We start from the raw sequence: 26121 nt of genomic DNA, 5'->3' as shown, positions 1-26121 counted from the left end.
CCCTGTCGCCCACTTCCCAAGGACTGTGCTGTAAAAAAAACAAACAAAATACGTGACATTAATATTAAAAAACCATAAGAACTGCCGATCTGGGTCAGCCCAAGGGTCCATCAAGCCTACTGTCCTCTTCCCAACTGTGGCCAATCCAGGTCACAAGTCTATGGCAGGATCCCAAATAGTGTTGCTGAAATCCTGCCGGCCTTATGAGAATGTGGCGGGACACCCCCCCCCCCCCCCCCCCCCGGTGCAGATTATCCTGTGTCTAGGATGGGCAGTACTACATGAGAAATTATACTCACTAATATGATTTATCTTTTGGGTTTATAGCCTGAGTGGGAGAGGAGATGAGACTCCAGATCACCTCAATACCACAGTTCTGCGCCCTTCCCAAACACAACCTTTCCCCACAGACCAGATAAAAACATCACAGCAGAATAAAACGGTAATTATAGTACTGAATAAGTAGACATTAAATCTAATCCGAATATTAAATGGGAAGAATACAGTAATGAAGTATAATATAAACGTAGTTTTCTTATTTTAGATCAAGCAATGCAGAAATAACACTGGCTATGGCCTATTAGCTGGGACAACCACTGTGAGAACTCAAAAAAAAAAAAAAAAAAAAAGGTGAGGGGAGAAACACAACCACCCCAATGTCACCAGTTTGAAAAGGGGGCACCTGTCCCAAACACAAAATTGTGTGGGGGAAAAAAAACAATCGGGAAAATGAAGAAATCCCTCTTGATGGTGGAGCTGTCTAGATGACAAACCAAACAGATGAGCACCGCAGTGTATGGAGGGTCTCTCTCTCTCTCTCCTGGGGAGCTTCCCCAAATGGTTTACTCGGTACTAAACAGAAAGCGGGCCTGGTTTCGGTCTCTTACAGAAAGACCACGGTCCATCAGCTTCTCTGTCCCAGCCCTATCTTGTGTGTCTGTCCTAGCCTTCTTGTGTGGCTACATCTCCCAGCAAGGGTTTATGCTTAACTTCTGCTGAGAGGCTGAAGCAGTTAAGGTGAGATACTGAATTTGGGACAAAAGGCAAGGAAATAACCCTACTCCCTCCTCTGTTGAGATATTCTCTGTGCAGAGTTTAGATTACTTAACTCAGTCCCTTAGGGTGATCCATCCATGTGCTCCTGGGCCTGAATATCTCTGGAAAGGGAAGCCTCTCAGTCTCTCAGTTCCTGGCTCCTCTGACCCTTGTTGGGATTTTACATGTAGCTCAGCTATGAAGCAAGAACAGCTTTCTGTCTCTCTCTTTCCTCACAGCGTAGATTTCTGACTCTCCCTTTTGATAATTAGCTCTTCAGGAGAAAATCCAATTGCAAAGCTGCCAGATGCACTTCTCTCTTTGTTGGCTCTTGGTTCCAACTCCTGGCCATCCCTGCCCTGCACACAGAGACAAAGAGACAGCCAAATTGTGCCTTTTCGTCCTTAAATGGTCTCCCAGCATTCCTTTGGCTTCTTTATTTGCTGGCTATGTAGTGCTATTCTCTGAGCTGGCTAAACAGTTACCGCCCTTTTGCCAACTTGTTAACACTGTGAGTGCTGGATGCTGGTTCTTGTCTTTCACTGGAGAGCCCACAGGGGTTTTGACGAGTTTTTATATTCCTTCACCTTGGCCGCAGCAGCTGCAGTCTCTCTGCAAGGTTGGAAACCCCTTTCTCATAGGTCCAAAACATGCCAGACGCAGCTCGGTCCACATTGTAAGGCTCCAACTCGTGAGCTTGTGGGGACAGGAAACTGGTTTCTAGTAACTTGCTACAGGAATAATATTTAAAAAATCACCACCAACCGCACTGGGAGAGCCAAGATGACACATTGCAGTCAATAATGTGCTGCCATCTTCCTATCGAGCATCTCACCAGCTCTTTCCTATTTTCACAAAACTATTTAACCCTTCGCCACCTCTTTCCCTTTAAGAAAAAGATTAATGGTGCCGAGAACAGACAGAGGGGGTACATTTTATAATGGCCTGTCCAGGGCTGAAGTCTGCTTGGAGAAAGCACACGCAGACTAAGGCAATGAGCATGCAATTCTGCATTGAAGACGAGCAGGATCGCATGCACCTCTGTGCAGCACATGCACGGACCTTGGTGCCCGCTAGGGAGCGGACAATATATGTGCAAACTTTGGAAAATCTCCAAGTCCGTCCCCATAAACGCCTCTTGCAAGTATCTGGGCGGGGTTTATTTTGCATGGGTGTCTCTCTCTTTTTCTGAGGTCCCGGTCTGTCTTCTCCTATCTCCTTTTCCAGGCTTTCCTTTCCGTTTTACTTTTTTCTTTCTCTCCTTTCTTCATTACTTCCTCACCTGACTGCCATCTTTTTTTTTTTCCCATCATTTCTCTGCTCTAAATCTCTCCCTTAAATCGGCATCACCTCACACTCATAATCCTCTTGCACCCGGATCTCATTCCTCCTCCTCCTCCTCCCTTCATCTCTTTCACTCTCCAGTTCTCCTCATCCCAACACTTCACTTTCCTAACTCTCTCCTCCATTTCCTTACTGGGTTGCATCCCTCAGTGTCCTGCTATCTGATTCCCTACTCCCCCCCCATCATCCCCACATTTACTCTCTCACCCGCTCGACTAATTTCATTGTATTCACTTCCTCTCCCATTCTCGCACCCCCTCCAGTTTTTCTCCCTCGCCCCGTCATAACCGCTTTGACTCCCTTACTGCCAGTTATCTCCATCGTCTCCCTTCTAATTCACTATCACTCCAGTCGTCCCCTCTGCTCCTCCCGGTATTCTCTCTCATCCTCTATCATACATTGGTCCCCATCACCTTTTACGGCTCTCACATACTTAACCCCCTGCCATCACTCCTCATTCTCTCTCTCAAACCCTTCTTTACCTTCATCTCTGGATATGACCATCTCACCACCTCCATCACCACCTCTGGCTCTTTCACCTTCACTTCGGGGTCTCTCTCTCACTTACTGACCATCACTATCTCTGGTTCTCTCCACCCCTTCACCTCCTTTGGCTTTCTTTCCCATGGACCCTCCACCTCCGGCTCTCTCTCTCACCCCCTCCAGGTGTATTGTACCACTGCCCTCCCTCCCACGTGATCCCCCAGGTGTCCCGTTGCCCTGCTTCTCTCATCACCTCTAATAGCCCAAGTTTGCATTGCTGATATCAGGGAGATGGGGAGGATCCTGAATTATCTGTCCCTTCCTGTGCTCTCTCTCTCCAGCATTCAAACTCCCCCCCCCCTTCTTGTGCTACTAATAGTTATCCTCTCTTTATTTCACCCCTTCAGCACGTTTCTCCTCTCCAGCCCCATCAATCACTTACAATTGCTTGACTGTGCTATAGGATGCTCCTTACTCCCCCCCCCCCCCCTGTCTCAGCTGAATCCTGAGTCCTAGGATCTCGGCTCTATCTGCCTCAGGTCCAGCCCCTCTGCTTCTATTGAAACAAGGGGGTGGGGGGGGGGGGAATAGGGTAGGAGGCAAACTTCTGTGCTCCCTTCTCTGGTCCCTCTGCTGCTGTTTCTCCTCCCCCCCCCCCCCCCCCCCACATTCTTCTTATTTATTTATTATTTTCATATACCGACATTTGATCTGAGATATCACACGGGTTTACATTCAGGTACTGTAGGTATTTCCCTCTCCCCAGAGGTCGTACAATCTAAGTTTGTACTAAACAGAACAGCTGTTTGACATTTGGGGCATGAGCCCCGTATGCTCATGGCTAGCAAATCCCCTGTTGATGATTCTGCTTTATATTCATGCTCTGCTGGTTTTTGATCCTCTTTCTGTTGGTTGTAGCTGTCGGTGGTTGGTGTGGTTCATTGGCTGTGTTTTTCCATCCCCTTTCTGTTAATTGTAGCTGTCAGATAATGGTATTGTTGATGGGCTGTGTTTTTTGATACAGTTTCTGTTAGTGTTGGTTGTAGCTGTTGGTTGATGGTGTGGTTGAGTGGTTGGGTTTTTTTTTTATCCCCTTTCTGTTAGTTGTAGCTGTAGGTTGATGGTGTGGTTGGGCTGTGTTTTTCCATCCCCCTTTCTGTTAGTTGTAGCTGTAGGTTGATGGTGTGGTTGGGCTGTGTTTTTCCATTCCCCTTTCTGTTAGTTGTAGCTGTAGGTTGATGGTGTGGTTGGGCTGTGTTTTTCCATCCCCCTTTCTGTTAGTTGTAGCTGTAGGTTGATGGTGTGGTTGGGCTGTGTTTTTCCATCCCCCTTTCTGTTTGTTGTAGCTGTAGGTTGATGGTGTGGTTGGGCTGTGTTTTTCCATCCCCCTTTCTGTTTGTTGTAGCTGTAGGTTGATGGTGTGGTTGGGCTGTGTTTTTTCCATCCCCCTTTCTGTTAGTTGTAGCTGTTGGTTGATGGTGTGGTTGGGCTGTGTTTTTCCATCCCCCTTTCTGTTAGTTGTAGCTGTAGGTAGATGGTGTGGTTGGGCTGTGTTTTTCCATCCCCCTTTCTGTTAGTTGTAGCTGTAGGTAGATGGTGTGGTTGGGCTGTGTTTTTCCATCCCCCTTTCTGTTAGTTGTAGCTGTAGGTTGATGGTGTGGTTGGGCTGTGTTTTTCCATTCCCCTTTCTGCTAGTTGTAGCTGTAGGTTGATGGTGTGGTTGGGCTGTGTTTTTCCATCCCCCTTTCTGTTAGTTGTAGCTGTAGGTTGATGGTGTGGTTGGGCTGTGTTTTTCCATCCCCCTTTCTGCTAGTTGTAGCTGTAGGTTGATGGTGTGGTTGGGCTGTGTTTTTCCATTCCCCTTTCTGCTAGTTGTAGCTGTAGGTTGATGGTGTGGTTGGGCTGTGTTTTTCCATCCCCCTTTCTGTTAGTTGTAGCTGTTGGTTGATGGTGTGGTTGATTGGTTGTGTTTTTTTTATCCCCTTTCTGTTAGTTGTAGCTGTAGGTTGATGGTGTGGTTGGGCTGTGTTTTTCCATTCCCCTTTCTGCTAGTTGTAGCTGTAGGTTGATGGTGTGGTTGGGCTGTGTTTTTCCATCCCCCTTTCTGTTAGTTGTAGCTGTTGGTTGATGGTGTGGTTGATTGGTTGTGTTTTTTTTATCCCCTTTCTGTTAGTTGTAGCTGTAGGTTGATGGTGTGGTTGGGCTATGTTTTTCCATCCCCTTTCTGTTAGTTGTAGCTGTAGGTTGATGGTGTGGTTGGGCTGTGTTTTTCCATCCCCCTTTCGGTTAGTTGTAGCTGTAGGTTGATGGTGTGCTTGGGCTGTGTGTTTTGATCCCCCTTTCGGTTAGTTGTAGCTGTAGGTTGATGGTGTGGTTGGGCTGTGTTTTTCCATCCCCCTTTCTGTTAGTTGTAGCTGTTGGTTGATGGTGTGGTGATTGGTTGTGTTTTTTTTATCCCCTTTCTGTTAGTTGTAGCTGTAGGTTGATGGTGTGGTGATTTGTTGTGTTTTTCCATCCCCCTTTCTGTTAGTTGTAGTTGTAGGTTGATGGTGTGGTTGGGCTGTGTTTTTCCATTTCCCTTTCGGTTAGTTGTAGCTGTAGGTTGATGGTGTGGTTGGGCTGTGTTTTTTGATCCCCTTTCTCTTAGTTGTAGAAATCAGTTGCTGGTGTGGTGATTGGTTGTGTTTTCTAATCCCCTTTCTGTTAGTTGTAGTTGTCTGTTATTTATTTATTTAAATGTTTTTCTATACCAACGTTCATGATACAAGTCATATCACATCGGTTTACATCAAACAAAGGTGGATTAACAATAACCTAATCATTTAAGAGTGAGGAATATAAAATGTGGTAGTTACAACAAAGTTAGAAATTCAATAAGACACTTGCAATATAACATGACAAAGTAAGGTTTCGGTTGACCCTTGTCAAGTTATAACAACATTAGAATTCGCTAAGTCACCTGCAGATTAATGTAACATAGTAGAGTTTCCATTGACATTTGTAGGGTATCAAATAACATTTGTAAAGGTTAGGAATCTAATGACATTTGTGATGTTAAGGAAAGGCTTGTGTGAACAGCCAGGTCTTAAGTTTTTTCTTGAAGGTCAGTGGGCAGCTGTCCTGGCGTAGGTCAGGGGGCATGGCGTTCCACTGAGATGTCCAGCTGTAGAGAAGGCCCGTTTGCTAGTGTAGATGTGAATAGTGGATTGGGTGGGGGGGTGGAGAGTTTGTTTATAGGCCTCTCTAACCGGTCTATTTGAGGTTTGGAGTCGGAGTGGGAATTTTAGCAGGAGCGAGTGCTGATTGTGGATGGTTTTGTGTATAATGGTAAGAGACTTTCATAAATGATTCTGAAGCTTATGGGGAGCCAATGTAGGTTCCTAAGGATGGGAGTGATGTGGTCACATCTGTTGGAGTTTGTTAGGATTCTAACTGCGGGCATTCTGGAGCATCTGTAGAGTTTTTGTGGTGTTTGCGGGGAGGCCAAGGAGAAGGGAGTTGCAATAGTCAATTTTTGAGAACAGGGTAGCTTGGAGGACTGTCCGGAAGTCACAGATGTGGAGGAGAGGTCTGAGCTGTTTCAGTATTTGTAGTATATAGAAGCATTCTTTGGTCGTTTTGTTAACGAATTTCTTTAAGTTCAGGTGGTTGTCCAGTGTAACGACTAGATCTCTCACATGGGCAACTGTAGCCATTGTAGGGCTGGTGGGGGGAAAGAGTAATGGGGTTAGGGGAGATGAGAAGGAGTTCAGTCTTGGAAGTGTTGAGGACTAGGTTGAGGCTGGTAAGGAGGTTGATGGGAGTGAAGGCAGCTGTCCCATAACTTGAGGGTTTTTGACATGGATTCTGTTATGGGAATCAGTGTCTGCACATCATCAGCGTAAATGAAATGAGTTAGATTAATGTTTGAGAGGAGCTGGCAGAGGGGCAGGAGATAGATATTGAAGAGGGTGGGGGAGAGGGATGCGCCTTGGAGTACTCGAAGGGTGGAGCTGATAGGAGGGGATTCTTTGTTGTTTATTCTGAACTTATAGTGTCCGTTGCTGAGGAAGGACTCAACCATCTGAAGACTGTACCAGTGATAACCTATGTCCGCAAGGCGGTTGAGGAGGATGGAGTGGTTTATGGTGTTGAACGCTGAGGAGATATCAAGTAGTGCCAGTAGGTATGGTTGTCCCTTATCTATTTCCATGAGGAGGCTGTCCGTGAGGGAAATTAGATGGTGGTTGGTGTGGTTGATTTGCTATGTTTTTTTAATTCCCTTTCTGTTAGTTTTAGTTGTCATTTGATGGTGTGGTTGATGGGTTGTGCCTTGGCTGGGGTTCCTTTTGGAGTCCATGCTTGGGCTTGTTGGTTGTTTTAAAAAATTGGAAAAATGTGGACTTCTATGTAGTGTTGACAGATCCTTTGCTCCTGCATCTGTTGATGTGCATTTCTGATTTACAGTAACTGCAGTGCGCCGCCTCTGTCTTCTCGCTAGTGTTTAGGGATTTGGTGGGCCTTTACTTTTGTTGTGTTAAAAAGTCAATATAATCTAAGAGGAATGGCACTCCTTGTTAAATGCTAAAGAATACAGAATACGGAGACTCCTGTGTCAGAAGCGAGCTCGTGAGAAAAGCTGAGCACATAAAAGTCGAACAAAGTGGGCCAATCAAGTTCGTTCTACGTTTTTTTTTAACATGAGAAATATGTTAGAGGCCTGTAGGTAAATGTTGAGTGTCGTCTCTCCTACATGACCTTCATCTTTCAGCCACAATGTTTACTGCTAGCTGAGCCCTTTAAAGATAGATATATATATATATTTATTCTTTGCATATATTATCCATATTTTTTAATAAGAAAAATGCTGCACAGATCGCAAAGTTCGGATGTTGTGGATTATAAGTGTAACAAAAAATAAATATTAGAATAGCAGTGTTGGATATGAGATGAGAAGCAGCTTAACGATACTATGGTGCACGGTGGTGACTAAACTTAAATTCACACAAACAGATAAGCTTGTCGCAGCACATTCGCGACCCTTTGCTCCTGTGTGTAGTAAGATTTCAGTAGCTTCTAGGGTGGAGGACATTTTAAAGTCCTGGCAGAAGGGCCAGGCTTTCACTCACTTCCTTTCATGGTGGTAGTCGTGCATTTGGCAGAGTTTTTCAGTGTATGAGATCTATAGTGTAGCCGCTTCTCCTGAGAGAGATCACCAGTGAGTGTCCTTCCGATTTTCTTTTGTCAACGAAGTTGTTGTGGAGGCTTCAGTGAGAATCATGGTGGTCTGGAGGATGGTCTGTAGAGATGGCCTTTCTCTTGAGTAGCTAGGTCCATCTCCTCTTAAGAGCCTTGAAAATCAGCATCAGGTTTTGAATTTTGGTTCTGTAGGGGACTGGTAGCCAGTGCGGTTTGCATAGGACAGGTGTAATGTAGTCGTGTGGTTTGCACCATTTTATCAGTAGTGCAGCAAATATTTGTAGTATCTGGAGTTGGTTTGAGGGCTTTATAAGCCCCTTGTACACTGAGTTGCAATAATCCGCCTGTGTAGTTTCCACGGCATGGACTACTGTGATCAGATTCATCATCTTGATGAGTCGATGCATTCTTCACTGAAAGGAGCAGCTCTTCATGATTGCCTGGCTATGTCCGAGCAGAGCTTTGAGGCTTATGTCCTGTGTTTTTAGAAGGAGCTCATAGAAACTGTTAAAAAAGACCAACGCATAAAATGTATAAAAGAGCAACTCTGATTTCACTTGTACATTACTATTCTTTATTATAAACCATTCATATACTGGTTCAGTGGTAGAATTCTCGCCTTCAGTGGTAGAATTCTCGCCTATGCACAGTATATGAATGGTTTATAATAAAGAATAGTAATGTACAAGTGAAATCAGAGTTGCTCTTTTATACATTTTATGCGTTGGTCTTTTTTAACAAAACTTAAATGGATTTTCAGATCAAGGACCTGTCTGCTCATCTTTTGTATGCATGGACTCTGTTTTGTACAGATTCAGATGGTATTTGTTGTTCCTCTCTTGGATGGTTGTGAGATGCTCAATTAGCTTTTTTTTTTTATAGCTGTTGACTGGTTCAGGTCCATTGGTAGAAGGAGCTGGACATCATCCTTGTAGATCGTAGGATTTTATATCGGAGGTTTGGATAGTCCGTGATAGAGGTTAGAGGTAGATATTGAAAAGTACTAGTAATAATATAGAGCTCTGGGTGACAACCAGCTCTCAGGAAATATACAGACTGTCATCTGTTGGACAAGGAGGAATCAAACCAGATTAGGACCTTGCTGCTTAGGCTGGCCTCTGCTCGTCATGATTATTATTATTATTATTATTATTTAGAAACTTTTATCTACCGGTATTAGTGGGGACATCATACCGGTCATGATAGCATGATGTTGAGGTCTTCAATGTCAAAGGCTGCTGAGAAAACAAATACAGTACATAGGACTGCCGCTTGGATTCCCTCCCTGTAACTGAGATCATCCATTAGGATGACAAAGGCTGTCTCAGTCCCATGGCCTTGACTGAATCCAGATTGGTAAGGGTCTAAGCAGTTTCTCTCTCCATCAGCCTGTCAATTAGCATGCACGCTAAGAAGTTAGCACTTATTCAATGTTAGGTCTTAGCAAGCACACTCAGAGCATCCCATACTATTGCATGCATCCTCTAAAGATTAATTTGTATCTGACATCCCTCCATTAGCATGCATGTACATGCAATTTCAGAATGTAAAATCAGTCTTCTGTGTTTACTTTAGCTTGCCCACTAGGGTCAGCGAGCAGAGCAAACTATTCTGTATCGGTTCTTTGTGAACCGATACGATGTGCGAACGGATATCGGTATATAAGAGAGCTTAAATAAATAAATAATAAATAAATGTATTCTAAATGGCCTTAGCATGCACACTAAGCTTTAATGTATTGGCTTCTATAGCTCTCTCTTTTTTTGCCCCCTGTCTCCTGTGGACAAGCGTAAAGTGATTCACATAAGGAAAAATAACCCTAATTTTAGATGCACAATGCTGGTTCCTGCATTAGGAATAGCCATCTATGAAAAGGATTTAGGAGCCATTGTGGACAGCGCATTGAGATCCTTAGGTCAGAATGTGACGATGGTCAAAAAGGCAAACAATGCTGGGGATAATTAGGGAAGGAATGGAGAATAAATCAGAGAATATCGTAATGTCTCTGTATCACTCCATTGTGCATCCTCATCTTGTGTTCATATATCATACACACACAGAATGCTGGGGATTATTAGGAAAGGAATGGAGAATAAAACAGAGAATATCATAATGTCTCTGTATCACTCCATTGTGCATCCTCATCTTGTGTTCATATATCATACACAAACACAATGCTGGGGATTATTAGGAAAGGAATGGAGAATAAAACAGAGAATATCATAACGCCTCTGTATCACTCCATGGTGCATCCTCATCTTGTGTTCATATATCATACACACACAGAATGCTGGGGATTATTAGTAAAGGAATGGAAATAAAACAGAGAATATCATAATGCCTCTGTATCACTCCATGGTGCATCCTCATCTTGTGTTCATATATCATACACAAACAGAATGCTGGGGATTATTAGGAAAGGAATGGAGAATAAAACAGAGAATATCATAATGTCTCTGTATCACTCCATGCTGCATCCTCATCTTGTGTTCATATATCATACACAAACAGAATGCTGGGGATTATTAGGAAAGGAATGGAGAATAAAACAGAGAATATCATAATGCCTCTGTATCGCTCCATGGTGCATCCTCATCTTGTGTTCATATATCATACACAAACAGAATGCTGGGGATTATTAGGAAAGGAATGGAGAATAAAACAGAGAATATCATAATGCCTCTGTATCGCTCCATGGTGCATCCTCATCTTGTGTTCATATATCATACACAAACAGAATGCTCGGGATTATTAGGAAAGGAATGGAGAATAAAACAGAGAATATCATAATGCCTCTGTATCGCTCCATGGTGCATCCTCATCTTGTGTTCATATATCATACACAAACAGAATGCTGGGGATTATTAGGAAAGGAATGGAGAATAAAACAGAGAATATCATAATGTCTCTGTATCGCTCCATGGTGCGACCTCATCTTGTGTTCATATATCATACACAAACAGAATGCTGGGGATTATTAGGAAAGGAATGGAGAATAAAACAGAGAATATCATAATGCCTCTGTATCACTCCATGGTGCATCCTCATCTTGTGTTCATATATCATACACAAACAGAATGCTGGGGATTATTAGGAAAGGAATGGAGAATAAAACAGAGAATATCATAATGTCTCTGTATCACTCCATGGTGCATCCTCATCTTGTGTTCATATATCATACACAAACAGGATGCTGGGGATTATTAGGAAAGGAATGGAGAATAAAACAGAGAATATCATAATGTCTCTGTATCAATCCATGGTGCGACCTCATCTTGTGTTCATATATCATACACAAACAGAATGCTGGGGATTATTAGGAAAGGAATGGAGAATAAAACAGAGAATATCCTAATGTCTCTGTATCACTCCATGGTGCATCCTCATCTTGTGTTCATATATCATACACAAACAGAATGCTGGGGATTATTAGGAAAGGAATGGAGAATAAAACAGAGAATATCATAATGCCTCTGTATCACTCCATGGTGCGACCTCTTCTTGTGTTCACATATCATACACAAACAGAACGCTGGGGATTATTAGGAAAGGAATGGAGAATAAAACAGAGAATATCATAATGTCTCTGTATCACTCCATGGTGCATCCTCATCTTGTGTTCATATATCATACACAAACAGAATGCTGGGGATTATTAGGAAAGGAATGGAGAATAAAACAGAGAATATCATAATGTCTCTGTATTACTCCATGGTGCATCCTCATCTTGTGTTCATATATCATACACAAACAGAATGCTGGGGATTATTAGGAAAGGAATGGAGAATAAAACAGAGAATATCATAATGTCTCTGTATCACTCCATGGTGCATCCTCATCTTGTGTTCATATATCATACACACACAGAATGCTGGGGATTATTAGGAAAGGAATGGAGAATAAAACAGAGAATATAATAATGTCTCTGTATCACTCCATGGTGCATCCTCATCTTGTGTTCATATATCATACACACACAGAATGCTGGGGATTATTAGGAAAGGAATGGAGAATAAAACAGAGAATATCATAATGCCTCTGTATCACTCCATGGTGCGACCTCATCTTGTGTTCACATATCATACACAAACAGAACGCTGGGGATTATTAGGAAAGGAATGGAGAATAAAACAGAGGATATCATAATGCCTCTGTATCACTCCATGGTGCATCCTCATCTTCTGCTCATATATCATACACAAACAGAATGCCAAGGATTATTAGGCAAGGAATGGAGAATAAAACAGAGAATATCATAATGTCTCTGTATCACTCCATGGTGCATCCTCATCTTGTGTTCATATATCATACACACACAGAATGCTGGGGATTATTAGTAAAGGAATGGAGAATAAAACAGAGAATATCATAATGCCTCTGTATCACTCCATGGTGCATCCTCATCTTGTGTTCATATATCATACACAAACAGAATGCTGGGGATTATTAGGAAAGGAATGGAGAATAAAACAGAGAATATCATAATGCCTCTGTATCACTCCATGGTGCATCCTCATCTTGTGTTCATATATCATACACAAACAGAATGCTGGGGATTATTAGGAAAGGAATGGAGAATAAAACAGAGGATATCATAATGCCTCTGTATCACTCCATGGTGCATCCTCATCTTGTGCTCATATATCATACACAAACAGAATGCCAAGGATTATTAGGAAAGGAATGGAGAATAAAACAGAGAATATCATAATGCCTCTGTATCACTCCATGGTGCATCCTCATCTTGTGTTCATATATCATACACAAACAGAATGCTGGGGATTATTAGGAAAGGAATGGAGAATAAAACAGAGAATATCATAATGTCTCTGTATCACTCCATGGTGCATCCTCATCTTGTGCTCATATATCATACACAAACAGAATGCCAAGGATTATTAGGAAAGGAATGGAGAATAAAACAGAGAATATCATAATGCCTCTGTATCACTCCATGGTGCATCCTCATCTTGTGTTCATATATCATACACACACAGAATGCTGGGGATTATTAGGAAAGGAATGGAGAATAAAACAGAGAATATCATAATGTCTCTGTATCGCTCCATGGTGCATCCTCATCTTGTGTTCATATATCATACACAAACAGAATGCTGGGGATTATTAGGAAAGGACTGGAGAATAAAACAGAGAATATCATAATGTCTCTGTATCGCTCCATGGTGCATCCTCATCTTGTGTCCATATATCATACACAAACAGAATGCTGGGGATTATTAGAAAAGGAATGGAGAATAAAACAGAGAATATCATAATGTCTCTGTATCACTCCATGGTGCATCCTCATCTTGTGTTCATATATCATACACAAACAGAATGCTGGGGATTATTAGGAAAGGAATGGAGAATAAAACAGAGAATATCATAATGTCTCTGTATCACTCCATGGTGCATCCTCATCTTGTGTTCATATATCATACACAAACAGGATGCTGGGGATTATTAGGAAAGGAATGGAGAATAAAACAGAGAATATCCTAATGCCTCTGTATCACTCCATGGTGCATCCTCATCTTGTGTTCATATATCATACACAAACAGAATGCTGGGGATTATTAGGAAAGGAATGGAGAATAAAACAGAGAATATCATAATGTCTCTGTATCACTCCATGGTGCATCCTCATCTTGTGTTCATATATCATACACAAACAGGATGCTGGGGATTATTAGGAAAGGAATGGAGAATAAAACAGAGAATATCATAATGTCTCTGTATCACTCCATGGTGTGACCTCATCTTGTGTTCATATATCATACACAAACAGAATGCTGGGGATTATTAGGAAAGGAGAATAAAACAGAGAATATCATAATGTCCCTGTATCACTCCATGGTGCATCCTCATCTTGTGTTCATATATCATACACAAACAGAATGCTGGGGATTATTAGGAAAGGAATGGAGAATAAAACAGAGGATATCATAATGCCTCTGTATCACTCCATGGTGCATCCTCATCTTGTGCTCATATATCATACACAAACAGAATGCCAAGGATTATTAGGAAAGGAATGGAGAATAAAACAGAGAATATCATAATGCCTCTGTATCACTCCATGGTGCATCCTCATCTTGTGTTCATATATCATACACAAACAGAATGCTGGGGATTATTAGGAAAGGAATGGAGAATAAAACAGAGAATATCATAATGTCTCTGTATCACTCCATGGTGCATCCTCATCTTGTGTTCATATATCATACACAAACAGGATGCTGGGGATTATTAGGAAAGGAATGGAGAATAAAACAGAGAATATCATAATGTCTCTGTATCACTCCATGGTGTGACCTCATCTTGTGTTCATATATCATACACAAACAGAATGCTGGGGATTATTAGGAAAGGAGAATAAAACAGAGAATATCATAATGTCTCTGTATCACTCCATGGTGCATCCTCATCTTGTGTTCATATATCATACACAAACAGAATGCTGGGGATTATTAGGAAAGGAATGGAGAATAAAACAGAGAATATCCTAATGTCTCTGTATCACTCCATGGTGTGACCTCATCTTGTGTTCATATATCATACACAAACAGAATGCTGGGGATTATTAGGAAAGGAGAATAAAACAGAGAATATCCTAATGTCTCTGTATCACTCCATGGTGCATCCTCATCTTGTGTTCACATATCATTCACAAACAGAATGCTGGGGATTATTAGGAAAGGAATGGAGAATAAAACAGAGAATATCATAATGTCTCTGTATCACTCCATGGTGCATCCTCATCTTGTGTTCATATATCATACACAAACAGAATGCTGGGGATTATTAGGAAAGGAATGGAGAATAAAACAGGGAATATCATAATGCCTCTGTATCACTCCATGGTGCATCCTCATCTTGTGTTCATATATCATACACAAACAGAACGCTGGGGATTATTAGGAAAGGAATGGAGAATAAAACAGAGAATATCATAATGCCTCTGTATCACTCCATGGTGTGACCTCATCTTGTGTTCATATATCATTCACAAACAGAATGCTGGGGATTATTAGGAAAGGAATGGAGAATAAAACAGAGAATATCCTAATGTCTCTGTATCACTCCATGGTGCATCCTCATCTTGTGTTCACATATCATTCACAAACAGAATGCTGGGGATTATTAGGAAAGGAATGGAGAATAAAACAGAGAATATCATAATGTCTCTGTATCACTCCATGGTGCATCCTCATCTTGTGTTCATATATCATACACAAACAGAATGCTGGGGATTATTAGGAAAGGAATGGAGAATAAAACAGGGAATATCATAATGCCTCTGTATCACTCCATGGTGCATCCTCATCTTGTGTTCATATATCATACACAAACAGAATGCTGGGGATTATTAGGAAAGGAATGGAGAATAAAACAGGGAATATCATAATGCCTCTGTATCACTCCATGGTGCATCCTCATCTTGTGTTCATATATCATACACAAACAGAACGCTGGGGATTATTAGGAAAGGAATGGAGAATAAAACAGAGAATATCATAATGTCTCTGTATCACTCCATGGTGCATCCTCATCTTGTGTTCATATATCATACACAAACAGAATGCTGGGGATTATTAGGAAAGGAATGGAGAATAAAACAGAGAATATCATAATGTCTCTGTATCACTCCATGGTGCATCCTCATCTTGTGTTCATATATCATACACAAACAGAATGCTGGGGATTATTAGGAAAGGACTGGAGAATAAAACAGAGAATATCATAATGCCTCTGTATCACTCCATGGTGCATCCTCATCTTGTGTTCATATATCATACACAAACAGAATGCTGGGGATTATTAGGAAAGGAATGGAGAATAAAATAGAGAATATCATAATGTCTCTGTATCACTCCATGGTGCATCCTCATCTTTTGTTCATATATCATACACAAACAGAATGCTGGGGATTATTAGGAAAGGAATGGAGAATAAAACAGAGAATATCATAATGCCTCTGTATCACTCCATGGTGCATCCTCATCTTGTGTTCATATATCATACACAAACAGAATGCTGGGGATTATTAGGAAAGGAATGGAGAATAAAACAGAGAATATCATAATGTCTCTGTATCACTCCATGGTGCATCCTCATCTTGTGTTCATATATCATACACAAACAGAACGCTGGGGATTATTAGGAAAGGAATGGAGAATAAAACAGAGAATATCATAATGCCTCTGTATCACTCCATGGTGTGACCTCATCTTGTGTTCATATATCATACACAAACAGAATGCTGGGGATTATTAGGAAAGGAATGGAGAATAAAACAGAGAATATCATAATGCCTCTGTATCACTCCATGGTGCATCCTCATCTTGTGTTCATATATCATACACAAACAGAATGCTAGGGATTATTAGGAAAGGAATGGAGAATAAAACAGAGAATATCATAATGTCTCTGTATCACTCCATGGTGTGACCTCATCTTGTGTTCATATATCATACACAAACAGAATGCTGGGGATTATTAGGAAAGGAATGGAGAATAAAACAGAGAATATCATAATGCCTCTGTATCATTCCATGGTGCATCCTCATCTTGTGTTCATATATCATACACAAACAGAATGCTGGGGATTATTAGGAAAGGAATGGAGAATAAAACAGAGAATATCATAATGCCTCTGTATCACTCCATGGTGCGACCTCATCTTGAGCACTTTGCGCAATTCTGGTCACCGCATCTCAAGAAAGATGATAAAGGGGATGGAGCAGCTCCCTATGAGGGAAGGCTGAGGAGTTAGGACTCTTCAGCTTGGAGGAGAAGACAATTAAGGGGGGGGGGGGGGACAGGATTGAGCAAATTCCTAGAAGAAAAGTCCATAAATAGTTATAAACCTGGGCTGCCGCTGCTGTTTCCCGTCTCTGTCCCCGCTTTCCGCCTGGGCTGCCGCTGCTGTTTCCCGTCTCTGTCCCCGCTTTCCGCCTGGGCTGCCGCTGCTGTTTCCCGTCTCTGTCCCTGTTTCCCGCCTGAGCTCCCGCTGCTGTTTCTGGTCTCTGTCCCCGTTTCCCGTCTGGGCTGCTGCCGCTGTTTCTGGTCTCTGTCCCCATTTCCCGCCTGTGCTCCCGCTGCTGTTTCTGGTCTCTGTCCCTGTTTCCTGCCTGGGCTCCCGCTGCTGTTTCTGGTCTCTGTCCCCATTTCCCGCCTGGGCTGCCGCTGCTGTTTCTGGTCTCTGTCCCTGTTTCCCGCCTGTGCTCCCGCTGCTGTTTCTGGTCTCTGTCCCCATTTCCCGCCTGTGCTCCCGCTGCTGTTTCTGGTCTCTGTCCCTGTTTCCCGCCTGGGCTCCCGCTGCTGTTTCTGGTCTCTGTCCCCGTTTCCCGCCTGGGCTGCCGCTGCTGTTTCTGGTCTCTGTCCCTGTTTCCCGCCTGTGCTCCCGCTGCTGTTTCTGGTCTCTGTCCCCATGTCCCGCCTGTGCTCCCGCTGCTGTTTCTGGTCTCTGTCCCTGTTTCCCGCCTGGGCTCCCGCTGCTGTTTCTGGTCTCTGTCCCCATTTCCCGCCTGTGCTCCCGCTGCTGTTTCTGGTCTCTGTCCCTGTTTCCCGCCTGGGCTCCCGCTGCTGTTTCTGGTCTCTGTCCCCGTTTCCCGTCTGGGCTGCTGCCGCTGTTTCTGGTCTCTGTCCCCGTTTCCCGCCTGTGCTCCCGCTGCTGTTTCTGGTCTCTGTCCCCATTTCCCGCCTGTGCTCCCGCTGCTGTTTCTGGTCTCTGTCCCTGTTTCCCGCCTGGGCTCCCGCTGCTGTTTCTGGTCTCTGTCCCTGTTTCCCGCCTGGGCTCCCGCTGCTGTTTCTGGTCTCTGTCCCCATTTCCCGCCTGTGCTCCCGCTGCTGTTTCTGGTCTCTGTCCCTGTTTCCCGCCTGGGCTCCCGCTGCTGTTTCTGGTCTCTGTCCCCGTTTCCCGTCTGGGCTGCTGCCGCTGTTTCTGGTCTCTGTCCCCGTTTCCCGCCTGTGCTCCCGCTGCTGTTTCTGGTCTCTGTCCCCATTTCCCGCCTGTGCTCCCGCTGCTGTTTCTGGTCTCTGTCCCCATTTCCCGCCTGTGCTCCCGCTGCTGTTTCTGGTCTCTGTCCCTGTTTCCCGCCTGGGCTCCCGCTGCTGTTTCTGGTCTCTGTCCCTGTTTCCCGCCTGGGCTCCCGCTGCTGTTTCTGGTCTCTGTCCCCGTTTCCCGTCTGGGCTGCTGCCGCTGTTTCTGGTCTCTGTCCCCGTTTCCCGCCTGGGCTCCCGCTGCTGTTTCTGGTCTCTGTCCCTGTTTCCCGCCTGGGCTCCCGCTGCTGTTTCTGGTCTCTGTCCCCGTTTCCCGCCTGGGCTCCCGCTGCTGTTTCTGGTCTCTGTCCCCGTTTCCCGCCTGGGCTGCCGCTGCTGTTTCTGGTCTCTGTCCCCGTTTCCCGCCTGGGCTGCCGCTGCTGTTTCTGGTCTCTGTCCCCGTTTCCCACCTGGGCTGCCGCCAATGTTTCCCGTCGCTGCCGCCGCTGTTTCCCGTCTCTGTCCCCGTTTTCCCGCCTGAGCTGCCGCCGCTGTCTCCAGTCTCTGTCCCCATTTCCCGCCTGAGCTGCCACCGCTGTTTCCAGTCTCTGTCCCCGTTTCCCGCCTGGGCTGCCGCCGCTGTTTCCAGTCTCTGTCCCCGTTTCCCGCCTGAGCTGCCGCCGCTGTTTCCAGTCTCTGTCCCCGTTTCCCGCCTGGGCTGCCGCCGCTGTTTCCGTTCTAGGCAGCTGCTGCTACTCAATGCACAATTAAACTCTGGAATTTGTTGCCAGAGGATGTGGTTAGTGCAGTTAGTGTAGCTGGGTTTAAAAAAGGATTGGATAAGTTCTTGGAGGAGAAGTCCATTACCTGCTATTGATCAAGTTTATTTAGGGAATAGTCACTGCTATTAATTGCATCAGTAGCATGGGATCTTCTTAGTGTTTGGGTAATTGCCAGGTTCTTGTGACCTGGATTGGCCACTGTTGGAATCAGGATGCTGGGCTTGATGGACCTTTGATCTGACCCAGCATGGCAATTTCTTATATTCTTATGTAATTTAGGAATCCTGCCGGGTACCTGTGACCTGGATTGGCCACTGTTGGAATCAGGATGCTGGGCTTGATGGACCTTTGATCTGACCCAGCATGGCAATTTCTTATATTCTTATGTAATTTAGGAATCCTGCCGGGTACCTGTGACCTGGATTGCCCACTGTTGGAATCAGGATGCTGGGCTTGATGGACCTTTGATCTGACCCAGCATGGCAATTTCTTATATTCTTATGTAATTTAGGAATCCTGCCGGGTACCTGTGACCTGGATTGGCCACTGTTGGAATCAGGATGCTGGGCTTGATGGACCCTTGGTCTGACCCAGTATGGCAATTTCTTATGTTCTTATGTAATTTAGGAATCCTGCCGGGTACCTGTGACCTGGATTGCCCACTGTTGGAAACAGGATGCTGGGCTTGATGGACCCTTGGTCTGACCCAGCAATGGCAATTTCTTATGTTCTTATGTAATTTAGGAATCCTGCCGGGTACCTGTGACCTGGATTGGCCACTGTTGGAATCAGGATGCTGGGCTTGATGGACCCTTGGTCTGACCCAGTATGGCAATTTCTTATGTTCTTATGTAATTTAGGAATCCTGCCGGGTACCTGTGACCTGGATTGCCCACTGTTGGAATCAGGATGCTGGGCTTGATGGATCCTTGGTCTGACCCAGCATGGCAATTTCTTATGTTCTTATGTAATTTAGGAATCCTGCCGGGTACCTGTGACCTGGATTGGCCACTGTTGGAATCAGGATGCTGGGCTTGATGGACCCTTGATCTAACCCAGCATGGCAATTTCTTATGTTCTTATGTAGTTTAGGAATCCTGCCGGGTACCTGTGACCTGGATTGCCCACTGTTGGAATCAGGATGCTGGGCTTGATGGACCCTTGGTCTGTCCCAGCATGGCAATTTCTTATGTTCTTATGTAATTTAGGAATCCTGCCGGGTACCTGTGACCTGGATTGGCCACTGTTGGAATCAGGATGCCGGGCTTGATGGACCCTTGGTCTGACCCAGCATGGCAATTTCTTATGTTCTTATGTAATTTAGGAATCCTGCCGGGTACCTGTGACCTGGATTGGCCACTGTTGGAATCAGGATGCTGGGCTTGATGGACCTTTGATCTGACCCAGCATGGCAATTTCTTATGTTCTTATGTAACTTAGGAATCCTGCCGGGGTACCTGTGACCTGGATTGGCCACTGTTGGAATCAGGATGCTGGGCTTGATGAACCCTTGGTCTGACCCAGTATGGCAATTTCTTATGTTCTTATGTAACTTAGGAATCCTGCCGGGTACCTGTGACCTGGATTGACCACTGTTGGAATTAGGATGCTGGGCTTGATGGACCTTTGATCTGACCCAGCATGGCAATTTCTTATGTTCTTATGTAACTTAGGAATCCTGCCGGGTACCTGTGACCTGGATTGGCCACTGTTGGAATTAGGATGCTGGGCTTGATGGACCTTTGATCTGACCCAGCATGGCAATTTCTTATGTTCTTATGTAATTTAGGAATCCTGCCGGGTACCTGTGACCTGGATTGGCCACTGTTGGAATTAGGATGCTGGGCTTGATGGACCTTTGATCTGACCCAGCATGGCAATTTCTTATGTTCTTATGTAACTTAGGAATCCTGCCGGGTACCTGTGACCTGGATTGACCACTGTTGGAATTAGGATGCTGGGCTTGATGGACCTTTGATCTGACCCAGCATGGCAATTTCTTATGTTCTTATGTAATTTAGGAATCCTGCCGGGTACCTGTGACCTGGATTGACCACTGTTGGAATTAGGATGCTGGGCTTGATGGACCTTTGATCTGACCCAGTATGGCAATTTCTTATGTCCTTATGTAATTTAGGAATCCTGCCGGGTCCCTGTAACCTGGATTGGCCACTGTTGGAATCAGGATGCTGGGCTTGATGGACCTTTGATCTGACCCAGTATGGCAATTTCTTATGTCCTTATGTAATTTAGGAATCCTGCCGGGTCCCTGTAACCTGGATTGGCCACTGTTGGAATCAGGATGCTGGGCTTGATGGACCTTTGATCTGACCCAGTATGGCAATTTCTTATGTTCTTATGTAATTTAGGAATCCTGCCGGGTACCTGTGACCTGGATTGGCCACTGTTGGAATCAGGATGCTGGGCTTGATGGACCTTTGATCTGACCCAGTATGGCAATTTCTTATGTTCTTATGTAATTTAGGAATCCTGCCGGGTACCTGTGACCTGGATTGGCCACTGTTGGAATCAGGATGCAGGGCTTGATGGACCCTTGGTCTGACCCAGCATGGCAATTTCTTATGTTCTTATGTAATTTAAGAATCCTGCCGGGTACCTGTGACGTGGATTGGCCACTGTTGGAATCAGGATGCTGGGCTTGATGACCCTTGGTCTGACCCAGCATGGCAATTTCTTATGTTCTTATGTAATTTAGGAATCCTGCCGGGTACCTGTGACCTGGATTGGCCTCTGTTGGAATCAGGATGCTGGGCTTGATGGACCTTTGATCTGACCCAGCATGGCAATTTCTTATGTTCTTATGTAATTTAGGAATCCTGCCGGGTACCTGTGACCTGGATTGGCCACTGTTGGAATCAGGATGCTGGGCTTGATGGACCCTTGGTCTGACCCAGCATGGCAATTTCTTATGTTCTTATGTAATTTAGGAATCCTGCCGGGTACCTGTGACCTGGATTGCCCACTGTTGGAATCAGGATGCTGAGCTTGATGGACCCTTGGTCTGACCCAGCATGGCAATTTCTTATGTCCTTATGTAATTTAGGAATCCTGCCGGGTACCTGTGACCTGGATTGGCCACTGTTGGAATCAGGATGCTGGGCTTGATGGACCCTTGATCTGACCCAGTATGGCAATTTCTTATGTCCTTATGTAATTTAGGAATCCTGCCGGGTACCTGTGACCTGGATTGCCCACTGTTGGAATCAGGATGCTGGGCTTGATGGACCCTTGGTCTGACCCAGCATGGCAATTTCTTATGTTCTTATGTAATTTAGGAATCCTGCCAGGTACCTGTGACCTGGATTGGCCACTGTTGGAATCAGGATGCTGGGCTTGATGGACCTTTGATATGACCCAGCATGGCAATTTCTTATGTTCTTATATAATTTAGGAATCCTGCCGGGTACCTGTGACCTGGATTGGCCACTGTTGGAATCAGGATGCTGGGCTTGATGGACCTTTGATCTGACCCAGCATGGCAATTTCTTATGTTCTTATGTAATTTAGGAATCCTGCCGGGTACCTGTGACCTGGATTGGCCACTGTTGGAATCAGGATGCTGGGCTTGATGGACCCTTGGTCTGACCCAGCATGGCAATTTCTTATGTTCTTATGTAATTTAGGAATCCTGCCGGGTACCTGTGACCTGGATTGGCCACTGTTGGAATCAGGATGCTGGGCTTGATGGACCCTTGGTCTGACCCAGCATGGCAATTTCTTATGTTCTTATGTAATTTAGGAATCCTGCCGGGTACCTGTGACCTGGATTGGCCACTGTTGGAATCAGGATGCTGAACTTGATGGACCCTTGGTCTGACCCAGCATGGCAATTTCTTACGTTCAGCCACCTCTGCATGCTAGATGTAATATCTGGCAATTCTTTGCTTTATGTTCACTCCCTCTCCTACAGAATTTAGAAAATGCCACCTTGGTACCTTGTAACATTTGCCTCTCATCCTGTCCTGCCCATCTTTTTTGAATCCCACAATCAAAATTTGGCCTTCATGAACCCGAAGAGAAGGGAAACCAGTTCATCTATGGGAAAGGTTGTGCAAATACTAGCGGATCTGAAAATCAGACCAAACTTGGTGTGGGGTGGATGAAGGGGTAGCCTCATGCCTAGAGCAGGGAAGCCAGGTTTCAAATCCCGCTGATGCTGCTTCTAACCTTGGGCAAGTCACTTCACTCTTTATTGCCTGAAGTACAAACTTGGGGCTGTATTTACTAAGCACTTTTCCTCTAGGCACAAAATGAGAGAAAACAGTTTGTGCAGCCCTCACAATATGATCTCTAGCCATGTGTTCTTAGACAGGCAGTTAACACTTTCCCCAGCTTCAGATACCAGATAAACTCGGTTCTTGATTTCCCAAAACATTTATTACAATGATGAACAACTGAGCACCCACTGTGAATGAGAAGGCAGCAGAGCAGCCGCTCAGATTAAAGAGCCTGGCACAGCTGTGATGAGTTCTCTGGAAGAGAAAGAGGCAAAGAGCAGCTGTGATAGAAGCTGTGGATGAACGAATGGTGAAAAACGATGCTATCTCTGGAGCTTTTGGACAAGGATTCAGAATGAGCCCTTAGTTTGCAAGAGCCTTTTCCCCCGACAGAAAAATCCCTCCAGGAATTCTGCTGTCCTCAGCTGCTTTGGGTCAGGGGTAGGACAGAGATAGAGAAGGGAGAACAGAAACAGATCCAATAAGAAAGCTCAAAACATTCAAACAGCTAACAATAACCAATCGGTGTAAAGGATTTATGATCTGCAGAAAAACGAAACTAAGCAATATCTCAAGATGACACAAGGTGGCAGTGTAATAAAAAACAGAACACCTATAGTAAATTACCTAAATGTAATCCGCTATGAAGCGTCGCATTTAAAAAATGTATCCTACAGTAATGCGAGAACTCCAAAAACATAGTTAACATAAGTGCCATGCTGGGTCAGACCAAGTCCATCAAGCCAGCATCCTGTTTCCAACAGAGGCCAATCCAGGTCACAGGTACCCGGCAATTACCCAACCACTAAGAAGATCCCATGCTACTGATGCCAGTAATAGCAGTGGCTATTCCCTAAGGCAACTTGATTAATAGCAGTTTATAGACTTATCCAAGAATTTATCCAATCCTTTTTTAAACCCAGCTGCACTAACCACATCCTCTGGCAACAAATTCCAGGGCTTTATTGTGCGTTGAGTGAAAAAGAATTTTCTCTGATTAGTTTTAAATGTGCTACTTGCTAACTTCATGGAATGCTTCCTAGTCCTTCTATTATTTGAAAGTGTAAATAACCGAGTCACATCTACCCGTAATTTTATGCCATCTGCAGATTTGGTCACCTCACTCATTTCCTTTTTAAGATTATTTTTCAGTATGTTAAACAGCACAGTTCCCAGTACCAATCCCTGTGGTATTCCAGTAACTACCTTTCTCCATTTAGTCCTGCCCTCTGCTTCTTGTCTTTCACCCACTTACCATCCACAATCGGACAATGCCTCCTATTCCCTAAGTTCTTAATTTCCTGCAGAGTCTCTCATGGGGGACTGTGTCCCATGCCGTCTGAAAATGCAAATACGATTTATATCAACCGGCTCATCTTTCTCCAAATGTCCACTGGCGTGCCTGGTCAATCAAGAGGAATTCTCAGGAGTAGAGCTTGGCCAACATTGCTCGGCATCATAGAAGTGGTAATAGGGATGTGGCCAGTTAATTTGAGCTCTGAGATGGGCTACTAGCTGCTGTTTAGTTCACATCCATCCAAATTCCTCTTCTAGAAAGAACCCAGCTAATGTTACAACGGGGCAGGAATGCTTCTCCCATGTGCATCCCTTGTAATGACCATCCAGAGCTTCGGATAAATGGATTAACCTAGACCTTTCTATTGCAACGTGCGTTCCCAAAAATCTAATTTTAAATCTTTTAACATGAGAACTTGCTCCCATTAACCTTGCCCAACCTTTAGAAAACAATATCCAGCTATTAGACTTCTGTAGCACCTTTCTGACACAATAGTAACCCGATATCTGTAGAGAGAAGTTTCCTCAAGTTCTCATGTGTCTTTGCATCTATTTAATTCTCCTCTGCACTGTCTTTTTATCTCCGCTGAAACCTTATTCTTTAATTATCGGTAACACCTTTTGATTATATCACTAGGGAATATCTCAGTATCAGATATGCTTTGTCTTAGCTAATGACGACTTTGCACATATCCAGTTATAAGGAAAGAAATCAGAATGGCAGAAGGTCGAGCAGAAAAAAGGATTGGCAAACAGGTTAATGTGAGGTTACAAAAATATTTTTCAGAATTATCAGAGAGAGAGGAGGAGGCCAGAGGTGGTTTCGTACGACTGAAAGGACACACAAAGCCATTGTGTGGAGAAAGACAAGGGAAAAGCATAAATATTAATGAATGGCTTGGAGAAGGACCACTGCTGGCTGGCAAGAGTTTGAATGAATCTGAGGTAGATTTCACCTCATCTACAGAAAAGAGTTTGTGAACTAGCAAAATTGAAAGTGGATAAGATGGCGTAGCCTGATGAGCTACATCCCAGGATACTGAGGGAGCTCAGGGAAGTGCTGGGGGTCCACTGACGGACCTGTTCAATAGGTATTGGAGCCATGCCGCAAGGTGGGAGACAGGTGGTTGTGGACCTGTTTCACAATGATAACCGAGAGGAGGCTGGAAACCGTAGGCCTTGGTGGTGGGAAAATTATGGAGAGACTGCTAGCGGAAAGGTCATAAGAACATGCCATACTGGGTCAGACCAAGGATCCATCAAGCCCAGCATCCTGTTTCCAACAGTGGCCAATCCAGGCCATAAGAACCTGGCAAGTACCCAAAAACTAAGTCTATTCCATGTTACCGTTGCTAATGGCAGTGGCTATTCTCTAAGTCAACTTAATAGCAGGTAATGGACTTCTCCTCCAAGAACTTATCCAAACCTTTTTTAAACACAGCTATACTAACTGCACTAACCACATCCTCTGGCAACAAATTCCAGAGTTCAATTGTGCGTTGAGTAAAAAAGAACTTTCTCCGATTATTCTTAAATGTGCCCCATGCTAACTTCATGGAGTGCCCCCTAGTCTTTCTACTATCCGAAAGAGTAAATAACCGATTCACATCTACCCGTTCTAGATCTCTCATGATTTTAAACACCTCTATCATATCCCCCCTCAGTCGTCTCTTCTCCAAGCTGAACAGCCCTAACCTCTTTAGTCTTTCCTCATAGGGGAGCTGTTCCATTCCCCTTATTTTGGTAGCCCCTCTCTGTACCTTCTCCATCGCAATTATATC

The 26121-nt window shown here is 44.2% G+C and overlaps 1 protein-coding gene across 1 annotated transcript in view; it reads right to left on the bottom strand.

The window, feature by feature from the left end:
- Window positions 1-1622: 1622 nt before the first annotated feature.
- LOC115082501 (pro-resilin-like) overlaps window positions 1623-26121 on the bottom strand; it is a gene marked incomplete at both ends in the record, with an annotated part of 61878 nt that continues 37379 nt past the window's right edge. Inside the window, 2 exons of the mRNA XM_029586730.1 lie at window positions 1623-1766; window positions 16911-18798. Coding sequence (XP_029442590.1) covers window positions 1623-1766; window positions 16911-18798 — 2032 coding nt within the window. The remainder of the gene's footprint in view (window positions 1767-16910; window positions 18799-26121) is intronic.

The sequence above is a fragment of the Rhinatrema bivittatum genome, unplaced genomic scaffold (genome assembly GCF_901001135.1).
Source record: "Rhinatrema bivittatum unplaced genomic scaffold, aRhiBiv1.1, whole genome shotgun sequence".
NCBI lineage: Eukaryota > Metazoa > Chordata > Amphibia > Gymnophiona > Rhinatrematidae > Rhinatrema > Rhinatrema bivittatum.
Note: the sequence above shows the minus strand (reverse complement) of the source record. Positions and strands in the feature narration are given on the sequence as shown.